A 16,563-nucleotide genomic window follows, 5' to 3' on the forward strand; every position below is an offset into this window, starting at 1 on the left:
AAAAACAAACGACTTGGAAACGTCGTACATATTTCCAGGAATGGAATCTGAAACGGCTTGTATTTCTTTCTCCTTCTCCTCCTTTTTTTTCGTCCTTTTTTTTTTCTGCGCAGCAGCAAACTTTCTCATCGGTGTTTAGGTAAAGTACATATAGATGTCGCTTCTGTCAACCAATGAGAAAACGAGATTTCGTCGGAAGGCAGGGATAATTATTACGTCATTTCAATATAACATAGATTATAAACATATTTGTATAATCAATAAAATTGAAAAATATTTTAATATTTTATCTGAATAATTTTGTTCTTTTTTAATACGTGTAAAAGTCATTATTAAATGCGAATTGTAATAAACGCCAGAAATAACGGTTTCCGGTGGCAGCACAATCGATGCTTGTAGCTACGTGACGAAGCTGGCCGTTTGGGCTTGCCATGTCAGTCTAGCTTGAACAGTCGCGGGAGTAAGTCGTTCTACATTTGCTGGGTAACTCGTGGTCCTTTCGAGGACTATCATTTTACTCTAATAGTTTATTTTTTCATAACTCTTTTCTTTTTAATTTTGTTTTGATTCGTAACATTATGTTCAAGCTAGACCCACAGTGTAATCGTTTCGTTCAATATGTTAAAGTTTTTTCTAGCATCCGCGTCTTCCGCGTCTTCCGCGTCTTCCGCGTGGTGCAATTTGGTTTCACTGAAAATCCTGAACGATCGTAAGTCCCCTTTTCATATTTTCTTTCCCTCTGTTTATACGTCTGTAAGGTGAAAATTATGTACGTCGTGAAAGTGACGCCGAACGGGAATGGCCGCCATTTTCTTTGTTCGTTTGACGTAGTCAATACGAACGGAACTTTGGTGGTTATTTCTGATGTGTTACGATCAAGAATATATAATTTGTGCAGCGTTTGGGAATATTCGAATTTTTTTAAATTCGAGGATGTCCGTAGCGTGCAACACCTTACATGACCCGTTTTACACGGTGATTCGACAGACGGATAATCTGTCGTTCCGTAACGGCTAATTTTTAATACGATTCTTTTGAATCGGGCTGGCGGAGATCACGCGTATAAAATTGGTAACCCGTTAGGGAGCTTTGCGATTGTTGATGAGCGGAAGCAAGATAAACATAGTTCCTTTGCAACGCAAAGAAGCGCCGTTTTCTAGCTTTGATTCGTCTGCAAAATTCGCACGTAAATAGTATAGTAACGCAGTTTGTTCCTATCCTATTTACAATTTTACCTACTCCTTTTAAATCCTAGTGACGACGCATCGGGCAAGATGGGCAGTGTAACTAAATTAGCACAACTCCTATTGCTGGAGTTTTAAAATATAGTTTCGCATCGTTCCGTTGTACGTCTGGCCCTTCTTCTAATAAGAAGTTCGCCATTGAGTAACATGTGAATCAGACGATTGCACATTAGAAGCCTACCTATCAGAAATCTAATGAGTCCTACATACTTAGTCTAGGGATCTTTAGGGAATTAGGGGTTCTCTTCTAAGTTTAGCTAGCACTTTATTTATAGGATGTTTAGTTTTAATTAGATTAAGGTAGATTAAAAAGAGGATAGGGGGAGGTTAGCACCTCTACCTCTTTTTCGGGTAGGTCATTTTTGTTTTTAATCACCATTTATTTCAATTGGAGTAAACGGTGGAAATACTGCGATGATGTCTGCCGCAGTTTAGAATTTGCAAAGGAGGGTGGATGGGTCCGTTGGAGTAGGGTGAGTCACCATTTGCAGCAACCTCCTCGTGGTGTGACTTGGGAAATTTGTTTTACTGTTACAAGTAAAACAAATTTGCTAATGGCTGCAATATTCACAATTTCCAATATTTTGACTATGTAAAATAATATTTAAAATAAAAGTTCGTATGTGTAATTTTGTGTACTATTTATTCCCAAGTTAACGTTGTATTATCTTTTCAAATAAATCTAAGTTAAATGTATTTTTACATTGCATAAAAATAAAAATATAAGAAATGTTAGTGTAGTTTGTAAAATTAATAATTTTTTTTCTGACCAAAAAATATTACAGGTTTTGGCATTACGGATCGAGTTCGTTATTGAACATGCGAGATTTCGATAAGGCCGGCCATATTCGTTACCAATATCAGTGATACACATATTAAAACGATTGAACGTAACGAGAAAACACGGAAATAGGATGATAAATAGTAACAGTGAATATGGCGGGTGAACAGGAAAGAAGGAGAGGAAGGGGGGGAGTTGAAAAGAAGAAAAAAGTTACTGAAGTTTGTAATTTCATAATCTTATCGATGACCGACCAATCCGCTGATTGAATTTTAGGATGGGGATATTGAATAATTGCCAATTAGACTGTCTGGGATCAAAATGTACAACAGTTAAGTATTGACTCACATGGTTAGTGGAATGTCGTGCTGTGAAAAATTGGTATGTCGTGTTCTTCTATTTTATGTAACCTAAATGTGTCATGTACAGTTTGCATTTGATTTTTTGTAATAGATGCGTTCAAAGGAATGAATATATATTTGTAGGAATCCGGAAAAAGTGATAGTTGCACGTATTACCAGAACAGAAAATCTCTAGAGATTTCATTGTTCAGCATAACCTCTATAAAGTTCTTGTGATTAAAAAGTATATAGTATGCCGTGTGTTAGTTTCTATTACCAAAGTGATACTTAATTTTTTCCCATTTAAATCAAAACTCGACTGTAGTATTTTCATATTTACAAGTTCAATAATTTACATACTTCTGAGTATTATTCTTTTCAATTCAATAGAACAATCGAACGAAGTACAGAACGGAAAGAATGCATTGGCAGGAATAGGAGAGAAACAATGCACTGACTACAATTCCTTAAATATTTCTATTTATTATAAATCGGTTTTAAATAATATTTATTGGTATATTTATTGGTAATGAAATTATTGATTTAATAAAATATTTAAAATCGAAGTTCAAACTTTTAAACGGTTATATAAATTTTATGAATTAAAACTTCTTTTATCGTTTTGAGGTACAATTTACTTTTGTCTTGTTAAGGCTAGTAACATTATTCATCGATATAAAAAATTACGAATTACACGTTCTTATAGAAATTACTTCGAAAATGATTGTTTAATTATACGAAATAAAAAAGACATACATAAATAATTAGTACTCTTTTCCCATTTTTATAAAACAATAGTATTAATAATTTTGATACTGTAATGTTTCGTATGTGAATTATTCTTTTCTTATATTAGGCTTCGGGATCGTGTTAAATTATTTTTCATCGAAGCTTTGTATAATTCTTTTTTATTAAATCTACGTGATACACAAATTAATTTTGTGATTTTAGAAAATTCAATCGTTACGTCGACGTCAAGATAAATCTGTCCATAAAGATAAAAAGAATTAGGTGATGGTAAAAAGTAGAAATCAAAACGGGTGTGTCAATTTGGTTAATAATGGAAACAACAATGGGTAAGCATCATTTAAACATGATAAAAAGATAGTACTAACATTCTTTAATAATTATTTCTCAGGAATCAGTGACATTTTAATCTAGATAATTTACATGTGTAAAAAAATTCGTCATCGCTTGAGAAATTGCATGTTTAGTCTTAAAATATATTTCATTACAAAACTTGTGCCATTCGAAATATCATTCATTGGTATGTGGTATTTTCTTTAAATATTTGTATTACCTTTGGAAGATAGAGATTTGCATGCAATCGATTGATGCATACACGAACAAAGGATACGAAACGCAGTTGATATGTGAATCGCAGTGACGTCGTGATTATGTCGCGTCAATGCACCGTGAGGTGTATTCGTGATAAAATTTTTAAGAAGATAGTTTTCTTTTATTCTTCGAGGTCTCAAACTTCTAACGATAATATATCATTGATAATGGAATATGAATATTCTGTACATGACTGCACATTTCTCATTTTTTTTTTTTTTTTTTTTCCCCCCTTTTTTTTTATAATTCTTAATATGAGCTGTACAGTTCGTCATATTTGATTTTTTTTTTTTTTTTTTGCTCAAACATGTGATAGGTATTTCAACTTTAACCAAAGTATTTAAAAATTTTCTTAATAAAGATTTAAAAATTTTGTTAAAAAGATCAGATATTGATAACTCGGCCGGTAAGCATACATGTTTAACCTCACTACGCCTTTTAACACCGAAATGACGTTTTTGTAAAAGAATGAATTTGTTTATACTGATTTGATGCTAAATCTGAATCTGTTGTTTTAGTTATAAAGCAGTAGTTGAAATATATAAAGGTAATAAATATATAAGAATAATAAATATTGTTTATTGCATGTGTCAAAATAGAAAATGTATTCCCATTTGTTATTGATGGACGAACATCTGAATCATTCTTACACTTTGTGTAATATATTGTTGATTTTGAAGGATTTAGATAATGTTTTCTGTATAATGATAACTGTAATGTAATAAAATAAAGTAAATTATGATACAAATAAAAGAGTATAAATCGATATAAAACACTTTGCACGAATGTAGCAATTACATTCTTATCGTAGCTGTTCAACGACGCACGTTCGGACTTTGCGCTACTGGTTGTGTAAGCGACCTTTATTCCGGATAGATTCGTAAAGCATCATATGATAACTCTGTCGATAGTGGAATATACCCTTTTTTAATGCACTGTGTTGATTTTAGTAATTAGCTATTTACATGCACATACCTACATTTTTCTTACTATATAAAATTGGTCAATAAAAGCAATAGAATGTGAAGAATTTTGAAGGAAACAGTTGAACGACGCATTGCAGTATTTATTTCTACAGTTTAAACTTTCTACAACGTAAATCGATTATTTTGTAATATTGATTGAAACAGTATCCGTGGTAAGGTAAATTTCTCTTTTATCGAACGTGTCCGTGCCTGTAACAGATTTGGTAAACCGGTACCATCAATTTCTTATTAGAACAATCATGTTACTAATATCTAATACGTATTATAGGTCAGATGTATCATATTTATAATATTCATTGACTTGCAGCAAGAAAGAAACGCAAATATATACTCGTATCTAACCAGTTTATTGCATATCAGAAAGAAATTGAATGCATGAAATGTCCTTGTAAATATTTGCACGAACTTGCGTATAATGACACCGTGATTGTGTACATCATTATTGTAACAATCGAATGTTTATTATTAAATTCGGAATTGTAGAGCATGATACTGCGGTTAAAACGGTTTAATATACGTTTTGTATCAGGAATAAGATAAACAGATGTTGATATTGAAAATATAAGATGTGTTATTTTGTGAAAGATTGTTGATCAAGACGATAAACTTGTAGAGAATATTATTATTGATATAACATGTTAATATATTAACAACAAGGTTAATTACTCATGTGTATGAACAATTTATCTGTTCGCTAATTACAGAAATCATCGATAGTAATATCAGTGGAATGAAATGGTGGATACTTAGATATATACTAATCATAGGATTCAATGTTCGTTCCGTGCATAATTTAGTATTCGGCGAAGTGATTAATACATTTCTTACTCGATAAATTAAAACAGGTATTGTTTTCTATGTAACTTAGTATGTTCTCGACGAGGAAATACAATCGGCGAATACGTTGCGGTTTACTGTCACATAGATTAGCTAGAAACGATTTTTTTCATTCTTAAATTCTGCACGTACAATACGATGACGCTAGTGAAACGTGACGGGATGAACTTCAGACGTCAAAATTCTGTTGCTTCGACTTCCGTAACGAGAAGCTATCGATTTACAAAAACGCGAGGGAAATACAAATAATAGATAACAAGTTCAACGCATAACGATTAATTTGCAATTATCAAAGTGACGTTCTTCGACAACCTATAATCGATTTTAGATCTTCATCTTTACATATGACATATTTTTTGTCAGCTATCGTGTGTTATTTTAAATTTATTTCGTTTTTTTATTAATTTTCTTTGCTGGAATATATTTAAAAAAATTTTAACGTAATGTGTAATTAAATTCGTTTTCGTAATCGCAGGGACCATTAAATATCGTAGCGATATTATTTTTTTATTTCCACAGTGGTTTTAATGCGCGTTAGCATGCTTCCATATACTGCCTTTGCAAAAAATAATAATGAACTTTGTTATTGTTATCGTATCTGTCATAGCTCATTTGTATAATTTTCAACAATTCTTCATATTTAAAAATAAAAGAAACTAAAAGAAACATATTAAAAGATTGATTAACACGATAATGAACAAGGAAAGAGCGATGTAAGTGCAAAATAGCTCGAGACGGGCTAAATAATTGTAGCCCTGGCAACTACTAAAGAAACGATTACAAATAAAAAGCTCGTACACGATCTCGACTTTGATTATATTAACTCTCCATTCTCTCCATCATCCTCTTTTGTTGTGTCCTTAAAAATATAGAGGACGCAAGAAAAAGGGAGTGGGTAAGAGAGGAATGGAAAGAGAAACAGAGTGAGTAAGAGCAACTCTGGAAAGCAACGACGGTCAATGGTGATGGCCGCGGTGCAGCTAAATGGTGGAGTCAGCTAGTCAGTCTCGAGACACCGAGGTTCGAACATCGTCGAGAGAATGTTAAGTTAATTGTCGCCTCGAATTTTATGCTAGTCTCTCGTTATCATTACGGTTGTATAACCCCAAAAAGGTCTGTTATCGTTGTACGTGTAATTATCAATAATACGAATGTGTGCGCTGTTTTTAATTGTTTAAATGACGTTGTCGTGTGTTTCCAAGACGTGGAATATAGAAGTTGAGATGCACTTACGTCTGACTCGAGGATAGAGTCGATGGTTTACGCAGTTGTTACTCCTAAGTCATGATCGTCTCTTTTTGACCGACTTCGCATGCGCCGCCACATCGATAATGTAAGAATGCGCGTTATTTGAAATTCATTTGAGCCCGTGGCGTGTACACCGTTCTTTTTATAATTTTTTATCGCTTTATCGCTTTCAAATCTATCGATGTCATTGCTATCTTGAACCTGGTAACCAAAGTTACGACATTTGAAGAATTACTTAAATTAAGCATATTTCGTCATACTAAATCAGCATAAATAATGTTGGTATCGCTTGCATACTTTTATAGCTGAAAAGGTCAATGGAAAACAATGGACGTCAGTCCCCGAATAAAATGGCCGTGTTTCCATACGAAAATAAATGTTTGAAAATTTAAAGTGAAATTATTGAATTTCAATTCGATGGACAACAACTAATACCTCATATCTTTATACATTACAGAAACATTTATTACGTTTATTTCACTTTAAAGAAAAAATTGCATTTGAATTTGTACACTTCTATCATATACTGTGTAACTTTGTATTAAACAAATGATTTAAACAATATATACAAATAACTTTTCCAGGAGATGAAAGAGTTCGTTTGCATGTTCAATAACAAGAACGTAACGTTACAAAAAGGTGAATTTATTTGAACAAAAGTCAACTGAAGAGGAGAAAACGCTACTTAAATTTCATACGCAAGATAAGAAGTTGCAAAAGTCGCGATACAAAATGAAGCTCGAGGGGAACTCTTCGCGTGAAGATAATACCAGTGAAATTTTATTACAACCTAGAAAAGGTTCGAATACTCGTTTACAAGTTGTACTAGCACAACCTAAAACAATCACACACCTACCAAAAAGACCACCGGTTGATTTGGCGTTCACCGATTTATCATACAGGGTACGAGAAGGCAGCAAAAATAGTAAGTACATTAATTCTTAATTTAGATTTGCATTGTTGCGAAAGCAACTTGCAACGAAGTCAAGTGAAAGAAGTCATTGTACTCACGTTCTATAGCTACTCGAAAAAGGGTCAATAGCCATGTGCATTATACGAGAATAAAGGCTTTTGATGATGCCGTTAAAAGAATTTAAAGAACTTTATCATTCTATTAATTGTTTTTTAATTAAATTTAAATAAATTAAATCTGATTTTTCAAGGAATTCGCTGTAAAGAAAAAGTAAATATTTTCTATGTGAAAGAAACGTGTACCTTAAATAATGTAGTCCATATATTATCGTTTTTGTCTATCCTGTATAGATACATCTTTATCGAGTAAAAATATAGGCGACTAGATAATAGAAAAAGGGAAAAAGAAAAAACTTTCTATGCGATTTATAGAGCGTAGTTAACTAAAAGAAAGGAATTAGTGACCGAGATTTTGTAAGAAGACCGGTTGCGGCATAAGTTTAGTCACGATTTCCAAAGTACAACTTACCACTTGAAAAGAACGTTCGTTTTTGACGCGTTTCTATCTGAAATCGAATCGGTGCAACTTTTACGATGTTTATTTTCCTTTTCTTCCTTTTTACAGAAGACTTTAATAATCAAGTACAAGGAAAAAGAACATAAAGCTGTTACAAGAAGAATAAACGTAATAGAAATACAAACGATTCGAAAAGACGAGTCTTTGTTTCCATTTATCGTTGATTTTTACTCAAACCACTTTACTGTTCCAATTGCAGCAGCTGTGCGATAAAACTCCGTTTCACTGATATGGAATTAACATTTACCTACTAAATATTTTTACGCTTCTCTTTCTTTTCCTTTTTTTTCAAATTTCACCATTCACGATTCAAATATTATTTGTAATGTTATTTACTTAATATACGACTCGATACTTTCAAACGAAAAGTCAAAGTATCTTTTGCGCTACTATTTGAAAAATTTTGTAATCGTACCTCGAACGTAGCATAATTACATTCACAATTACATTCACAATTGCATTCATAATTACATTTTCATTGGACGAATAAAGACGTCTCTCTTAAGCCTAATTAATAATTCACAATCGTACATTGCATTACCTTGTTTGCGTGTCAATGGCCGTTTTCAATAACAGTCTACCAATTATTTCATTGCAACACATGTGCTCCACAAATATGAGGATGGAAGAGTTACACCTTCATATTTTAACAAGTATTTAAAAAATACTGCGCAGTGCAGAGTATCCGTGAATATTCTGGACGACAAAGTGTATTCTTATTATTTTCTTTTTCTACCTTTCTCGTCGGTTCATATATTTTCGTCTACGATACACATCTGAATTAGCATATTTGCTCGAATACAGCGATCAGGGTAATATAGTCGCATACAGAAAGTGAACGTATACCTTACACCAATATTTTTGCAATCCATCTTTTGCGCAACTAAAACTAGCCATTTTGAAGCTCGCGTTCTTCCAATACTCGAAAGATTATCGCGATTATCACAGAAAATATTCCTATCATCGAGTAAATTAATTACCGGTTTGATATAAATTTAAATAACACGATGCTTACGTGTGTAAAGAACCACATAATTTACACGGAATCATCGTTTCCCTTCTTTTTCATCGTTTACAAGAAACGTTTATACGCTAATAAAAAATCACGATCTCGAATATGATAGTCATTCAGATAGTTCCGTCATCTTGAAATGTATTGCATATTGCATGAAAGTATAATGTTCCGATTTTTAATTCTTAGAAACCAATGAGACGAGGCATTGCTACTTTAAAAAACGATTTTGTCGTGCATTTTACTGTGAAGTGAAACTAAATGTATACAGCCAGCGTTTATACAGCCGAGCATAGAAGTTAACTAGAAAGTGCGATGATGTGTTTCGTGATTTATTGCCTAAAATCGGGTTTACATACTGTATTACTATTTTCAGGTGTAAGGTTAAAAAGTACAACATTCAATTTAACAATCGACCGAAATTAAATTCTAATTTTTACTAGATACATAAGAAAACGTGTTACGTATGTAAAAAAAATCCATCGTCATGCAATCGTCGATACGTGTGGTATTCTGTGATATAATAGCAATATCACAATATCAATCCTGATTTATCGTCTTTCATTGCACGGATAATAACGTGTAGTAGTATACAACGATGAATCATAGGTAATCGAAAATATATCACAGATTATTTTGGTTTAAAAACGTGATCGCTTTACAGATAAATCCAACGAGCAGAAATAGTATAATTTCGTTTTAACATTTTTACACGAGAAAATGTGAACCGAAATAAACTCTGCAAGTGACTTATGGAAACGAAAGTCAGCTTTAGCTTTTAAATGATAAAAGAAGATTTATTGTATTGCGATACGGACTATCGAGCAGAAAATGATTCATGCAAAAAATATCTTGCTAATGATTTCCTTTCGTTAGCAATATTTGGCGATAAAAATGTGCATTATATTTGTATGTATTCATGCTCTATAAGGGATAGCCAACCTATGCACCGTGGTTTAACTATTATACAATGTGAACATCAAAACTCGTTTCTAAAAATTGTCGCTGCTTACAAGAAAGTAGTTGCTTAGACGATCTCTCTTTTCCTTATTAACGGTACTTATTTCATTTCCAGATGTAAAGACAATTTTGAAATCGGTCAGTGGAAGGCTACGGTCTGGAGAACTGACTGCTATTATGGGACCTTCCGGTGCAGGAAAGTCTACTCTTTTAAATATCCTGACCGGATACAAGTGAGTCACTGTGTTTATGCGAGTTCTGTAACGTACTCGCTATTCATTGGAAAATCGTTGATCACGTATTCCAATCTTAATTTTATCTGCGAACCGCCTTCTTCCAAGTCCAAATGTCTTCTGAGATGCTTCGCTGATATTTCACGAAGTAACGCGTTTCGTTTTCTTTGGGTGTCCTCAGTTTACTTTCTTCTTGGAATGCGATTTCGCTTTCTTTGTGATTCTCAGTTGTGTAATTCCCCCATAACATCTTTTGAATACGAACACGGTAGACATATTTTCTATACGACATTAATTTTATTCGAAAAGGTGCAAAAACTTAATTTTTGTTGCGACATGTGTTACAAGGATGATGTTAATTAGGATATTATGAAGCCAAACCGGTTCAGTCATCCTTTAGACGAATATGATAGAATTGAATGGTCGAAGATAAAGCAAGATTCATAATACATTATTTATACCCTTGTCTTGCACTGTTTTTTCATTATCTAACGTCATAATACTGTTAATACAACTCTTACGTAAAATTATACTTATCTATAAGAAGTAATCACAAAATGTAACTGAAAGCTTACGAATAATAATCAGATTCCGTTGTCCTTTTTGTTTATGTCATTTTAATGACTGTAAATATCATTTCGTTTCGTTTTCCATTACTAGCGATATTATCCGTCTGTCATGAAAATAGCACGAATGTATGTTTAGGTCAACAGGTGCCGAAGGAAGTGTTACGATGAACGGTCATGAGAGGAACCTTAGTGCCTTCAGAAAATTATCATGCTACATAATGCAAGATAATCAACTTCATGCGAACTTAACCGTAGCCGAAGCCATGATAGTTGCTTCGAATCTTAAACTTGGATCGCATGTTAGCAAGGCAGAAAAAGAAGAAGTGGTACGTTTGTTGAATCTTTTGCTCATAGGGAATAGTAGAGAAAAGTCTTTTTCTAATGCTTTCATTTGAATTTACAAGAGTATTGGAAATGAATAATTTAACTTCTTGATTCCTTTGTTCTTGTTCTTTAGATTCAAGAGATTTTAGAAACACTTGGTTTATCCGAGCACCATCGAACCATGACTTCGAACTTGAGCGGTGGACAGAAAAAGAGGCTTTCTATTGCCCTCGAATTGGTCAACAATCCTCCTATAATGTTCTTTGACGAACCCACTAGGTGAGGAAATTTTATCTCATTTAATATCCTATGCAATATAGTTAAGAAAAGAAAGGAATCTGAATAAAATTTAAGAGATGCCCTTGAAATGTCGATCATCTCGATAGAGAATACGATAGAATACGATATAGAATGGGAATACCTTCACTTTCACCATCACTGGTAGGGAATCCTGTTTGCTATTTATATAACTCTGAATGAAAGCATTGTCAGTGTCAGAACATGATCTTTGAAGATGAATTTTTCTTTAAGAAAAGAAAAAAGAAACTATTAGATTAGTTTATTAATTATTACAATTACTAATTATTAGAACAATAACATTTTTTAAGATTTGTTTTGTACATGTTATTGCCGTTTTTTATGTTTATTTTGTTGATATTTTGACACTGTAAAATGTATTAAAAACTCATCTTAACTTATTATTCGATGCTAATTTTATGGATCAGAAGTGATAGGCTAAAAAAATAAAAATTATGTGTAGAAGTGAAAATGTCATTAAGTGTCAAACTAAAAGGATAAGCTAAGAGAAAGTATACAGCCAACGATCAAGTTTTTGAAACTCTTTACTTTCTCACTTTCACTAAAATCACCCATAGCATTACTTTTTAAATGTCATATACGAGCAACTGTGATGTAATTTTGTTGCTTCTATTTACCGAATTTCTCGAATAACGCATCTATCTTCGCATATGTTGTGTCAAATGTTATAGTAAGTATTTAACTGATGCTTTTAAGAAGATGCATTTAACCGGTTCTTGAAGGTCTACCAGAGCTCTTTTTTTTTTTGTGGCCGGGGGAAACAAGTGACCAATGGAGCAGTTAATTCAAGGTTCACCTGTGCATATAAATGATTCAAAGTTGAATGAAGAGATACAAATTTTTTATGATTCAAATCATTTAATTATCTGTACTTTAATCGAACCGAAAATATTACTTGATTATAAACAACTTATATATTTTATTAACTTACAGTGGTTTGGACTCTTCATCTTGTTTTCAATGCATCTCGCTCTTAAAGACTCTAGCACGAGGAGGAAGAACGATAATTTGTACCATTCATCAACCTAGCGCTAGATTGTTTGAAATGTTCGATAGTTTATATACGTTAGCTGAGGGACAATGTGTGTACCAGGGATCTACATCGCAATTAGTGCCATTCCTCAGAAATATCGGCCTTAACTGCCCAAGTTATCACAATCCGGCCTCTTTCAGTAAGTTACCGATGACATTACCATATTTTTAACCTCTTTAAATATATCACCTTTAAGGTACCAACAATTGCCATTTGATTCTCAGTTATCGAAGTATCCTGCGGAGAGTATGGAGACAATATCAAAAACCTGGTGAATGCTATAAAAAATGGAAAATATGATATTCGCGAAGGATATCCATTCCCTGAAAATAAATCGGAAGCACTTAATAATGTATCTTCTGATTCATTTTCGAAAGGTGAAGACGCTGGAGAAAAAGTCGAAATCAAAGATAAAAATGACATTAGCAATTTAGAGGAGAAGTTTCAAGATGATAAATTAAAGGAAACAAATAATAAACGAATTATTTCATCTTATACGACTAACGATATTGCAAAACAAGGTAAATAGGAAGATTGAAGGAATGAATGAATTAATCAAATTTGTCAGTTACACTTTTTATATAATCATTTTTTCATCACTATGGATTTTATGCAATAGATGTAGTGATACCGATTGATATGGAAAAGAAGGATAACGTAGAAGTTGCCTTACTTGATGACTCGATTATAGTTACTCCAGAGAGGTACCCCACATCGGAATATCAACAGTTTTGGATTGTTTTAAAGCGAACTTTACTTTTCAGTCGAAGAGATTGGGTAAGTTAGTTAATTAAAATTCTATTTAAGATCAATTCTTTATTTCTTTTTTTATCACAGATTTTACAATTCTAAAATTATTTCTTTTTTAGACACTCATGTATCTACGATTGTTTGCTCATATTCTAGTAGGATTATTGATCGGTGCACTTTATTATGACATTGGAAATGATGGTGCTAAGGTACTTAGCAACCTCGGATTTTTATTCTTTAATATGTTATTTCTTATGTATACATCCATGACTATCACAATCTTGTCTTGTAAGTCAGACATATTTTGAATATATTTTTATTTATTTGTTTGTTTCCTATAATTAGTACTTATAAATTTCTTGTTACAGTTCCACTAGAATTGCCGGTGCTATTAAAAGAAAACTTTAATAGATGGTATTCTCTCAAGGCCTACTATTTAGCAATTACTGTATCAGATATACCATTTCAGGTAAGAAAGAAAGGAAAAGAAGTATCTTAACTCTAGCATAAAAATAAATTATTTCTTTTTCCATATTTGAAAGTTTATATATTATATTTTCTTATAGGCGATATTCTGCATTATGTATGTCACAATTGTATACTTTATGACAAGTCAACCAACAGATAGTATGCGATTTAGTATGTTCCTGGGAACGTGTTTACTAATATCTTTTGTCGCACAATCGGTTGGACTTGTGGTTGGGGCAGCAATGAACGTACAGAATGGTGTATTTTTAGCGCCAGTCATGTCTGTACCGTTCCTCTTATTTTCTGGCTTTTTCGTTAGCTTCGACGCTATTCCGGTATATCTTAGATGGATTACTTATCTAAGTTACATTAGGTACGGTTTCGAAGGGACTGCTCTGGCTACGTACTCCTTTGCCCGAGAAAAACTTAAATGTTTCCAGGTATGACGTCTTTTACGTAGCGTTCCTTCTTTTTTTTTTTTATTAAGTTTTATGTAAGTTTAATTATTAGATTGTTTAATATGTTGACATTGGTTTGAACAGTATAATAACATATATTTGACTAAATCTTAATCTTTTGTAAGAACAATCACTTTTTCTTTTTTTTTTTCCTTTTGTCGAAGATTTGAACAAATCAAAATAATTTTGTAAAAATAATAATGTTTGTAAATATTTTATAAATCACAAAAAAGCTTCACTTATTATCAATATTTATAGGTGTACTGCCACTTTAAAAACCCAGAAACAACGTTGGAGGAACTAGACATGCTTGATGCCGATTTCACTCTTGATATTCTTGCCTTGCTTTTGATATTCGTCGTTCTTCGAATTGCTGCCTATTTGTTCCTTCGCTGGAAATTAAAGACTGCACGATAGATCAGTGTACAGTTATTGTCAATTTAACAATGTTAAAGCGTACAACACATTTATACAGAATAAGATGATAATGCATTTTTTAGTGTCGTCGTACAATAGAAATATGCGATTAACAATTTTGTTTTTCTTCGATATCGAAAATGGTTTACGTTAACAATTTCCAGTCGTCGAAGAAATCCCATGAAAGAATGAAATATTACATTTCGTTCATGTTTATCAGTGATGAAGTTATAAGATCTAGAGTAACATAATTTATTCATCTTTTTTAGTTATATGATGACAATTCTATGCTAATTGTTACAACGATAATTATTGTCGTCTTTTGTATCCACCTTATTATATGATACAATAATTTTAAAGAATGCACATGAATACGCACAGTGATCTCATAATGATCGCAACGGTGTGCATTATCAATTGTAACAAGAATAGTTAGAAAAAAGGGTTTTTCATTTGATCTGAGTGCAAATGGAAAATCGATCGAACGATCCCAAAACTTTTCAATTCTATTTTGAAAAGAATAAGAGGCCTTAATTGACAACATTTCGTCAGCGATCATATTATTATCCGCCTATGGCTGTGAGTTTGACGACGCAGAAGAATAATGGAAAACAAATACGATAATGTGTATTTTTAATTCTTACGAGGACTCATAGAGAGGGATATCTTTAATGAAAGATGATGTCTGAAATAGTAATTATCTTGCCACATTTATTGTATATCTCAAATACTAAATTTTGATAATGTGTCATGAGCGTTGTCGCGTATTTGAGAACTTAAGATTTAGAATAAGTATACCGAAGATTTACATTCATTGTAACTTCAACTAATGTAACTTTTGAACATAGTGTATATTTTTTAAGCGACTTTTATAAAAATGTAAATCACATAAAAAAGCACATAGGAATAGAGGACTTTAAAAGCTTTAAAGAAACCATTTTATTATCAATCTTCTTGTAAATTAGTTTTTCGAGTTTTGAAATTGGCTATAAATTATAGTATCGATTGTAAATGCGGAATATGGAATTAAAATTGTAATCTGTCATATGTTACTAATATTTACCGACTTGATAAATGTACTTTAATGAAAAATATATTTGTATCTATTTACACAAAGATGGGAAAAATTATACATATTTATATGTAAAATGTTTACGTGATCAATTCTGATCGCTTCGTATATACTTTTATAAAATATCATGCATGCAGATGCATGTACATATGCTGAATTAGCATAATGTTTGTTGTATTTTATAGCATATGTTTATTACAAATAAAAGTATGTGTTTCATAATAAGACTAGTTTGAATATTTGTCATGTTATTCAAATTTATTTACCATATAACTTTATTATAATTGTAAGTATAATTATTTTCTTTAGAATAATTTATCACTAAAAATTATAAAAAAATTAAAAAATGAAATACTTTGAAAAAAAAAATGATTATAAGAAATAAAATGTCGATCGTAGGAAGAAATTAAATATCATAAATAATACATGTACTAATGATGTCTTAGAAAGCAAAAATGAATTTTAAATTTGTAATTATATTAATTTACCTTAATTTGCAATAGAATATGATAGTCGTCATTTGCTCTACACCTTCAAGCATAAAAAAACTTTATCAAATTTCAAATGGATTATAAATACCGTGAAGCATTACCAACCTGACGATGTTTGAACGAACTCGTCGTATATTTCAGGTTGATAGTGACTCACTCGAGGATGTTTTGAGCCAGGTTGAAAAACAATTTAG

At 32.0% G+C, this 16,563-nt stretch overlaps 1 protein-coding gene across 2 annotated transcripts; it reads left to right on the forward strand.

Moving 5' to 3' along the window:
* Positions 1-2,329: 2,329 nt before the first annotated feature.
* On the forward strand, positions 2,330-15,672 carry LOC108550775 (ATP-binding cassette sub-family G member 1). Of its 2 annotated transcripts, none has more exons than XM_017904631.1 (13): positions 2,330-2,406; positions 3,318-3,442; positions 7,360-7,700; positions 10,352-10,469; positions 11,175-11,364; positions 11,496-11,641; positions 12,614-12,852; positions 12,938-13,234; positions 13,333-13,490; positions 13,583-13,751; positions 13,832-13,932; positions 14,030-14,371; positions 14,648-15,672. In XM_017904631.1, the coding sequence occupies exons 3-13, from the start codon at positions 7,508-7,510 to the stop codon at positions 14,804-14,806; spliced, it is 2,112 nt and encodes a 703-aa protein (XP_017760120.1). In that variant the 5' UTR covers positions 2,330-2,406; positions 3,318-3,442; positions 7,360-7,507; the 3' UTR covers positions 14,807-15,672. The 2 variants fall into 2 exon arrangements, with proteins under 2 accessions (XP_017760120.1, XP_017760119.1); XM_017904630.1 differs by lacking the exons at positions 2,330-2,406; positions 3,318-3,442 and adding exons at positions 6,482-6,640; positions 6,730-6,860.
* The last annotated feature ends 891 nt before the right edge of the window (positions 15,673-16,563 follow it).

The sequence above is a fragment of the Eufriesea mexicana genome, unplaced genomic scaffold (assembly GCF_001483705.2).
Source record: "Eufriesea mexicana isolate 0111107269 unplaced genomic scaffold, ASM148370v2 scaffold2928, whole genome shotgun sequence".
NCBI lineage: Eukaryota > Metazoa > Arthropoda > Insecta > Hymenoptera > Apidae > Eufriesea > Eufriesea mexicana.

Excerpts from the sequence above, each read along its gene's own strand:
- LOC108550775 (XM_017904631.1), top strand. The coding sequence starts at position 7,508 with ATGAAGCTCGAGGGGAACTCTTCGCGTGAAGATAATACCAGTGAAATT. Across the intron at positions 13,235-13,332 it reads TAACGATATTGCAAAACAAG|ATGTAGTGATACCGATTGAT; the intron begins GTAAATAGGAAG and ends TTTATGCAATAG. Across the intron at positions 14,372-14,647 it reads AAAAACTTAAATGTTTCCAG|GTGTACTGCCACTTTAAAAA; the intron begins GTATGACGTCTT and ends CAATATTTATAG.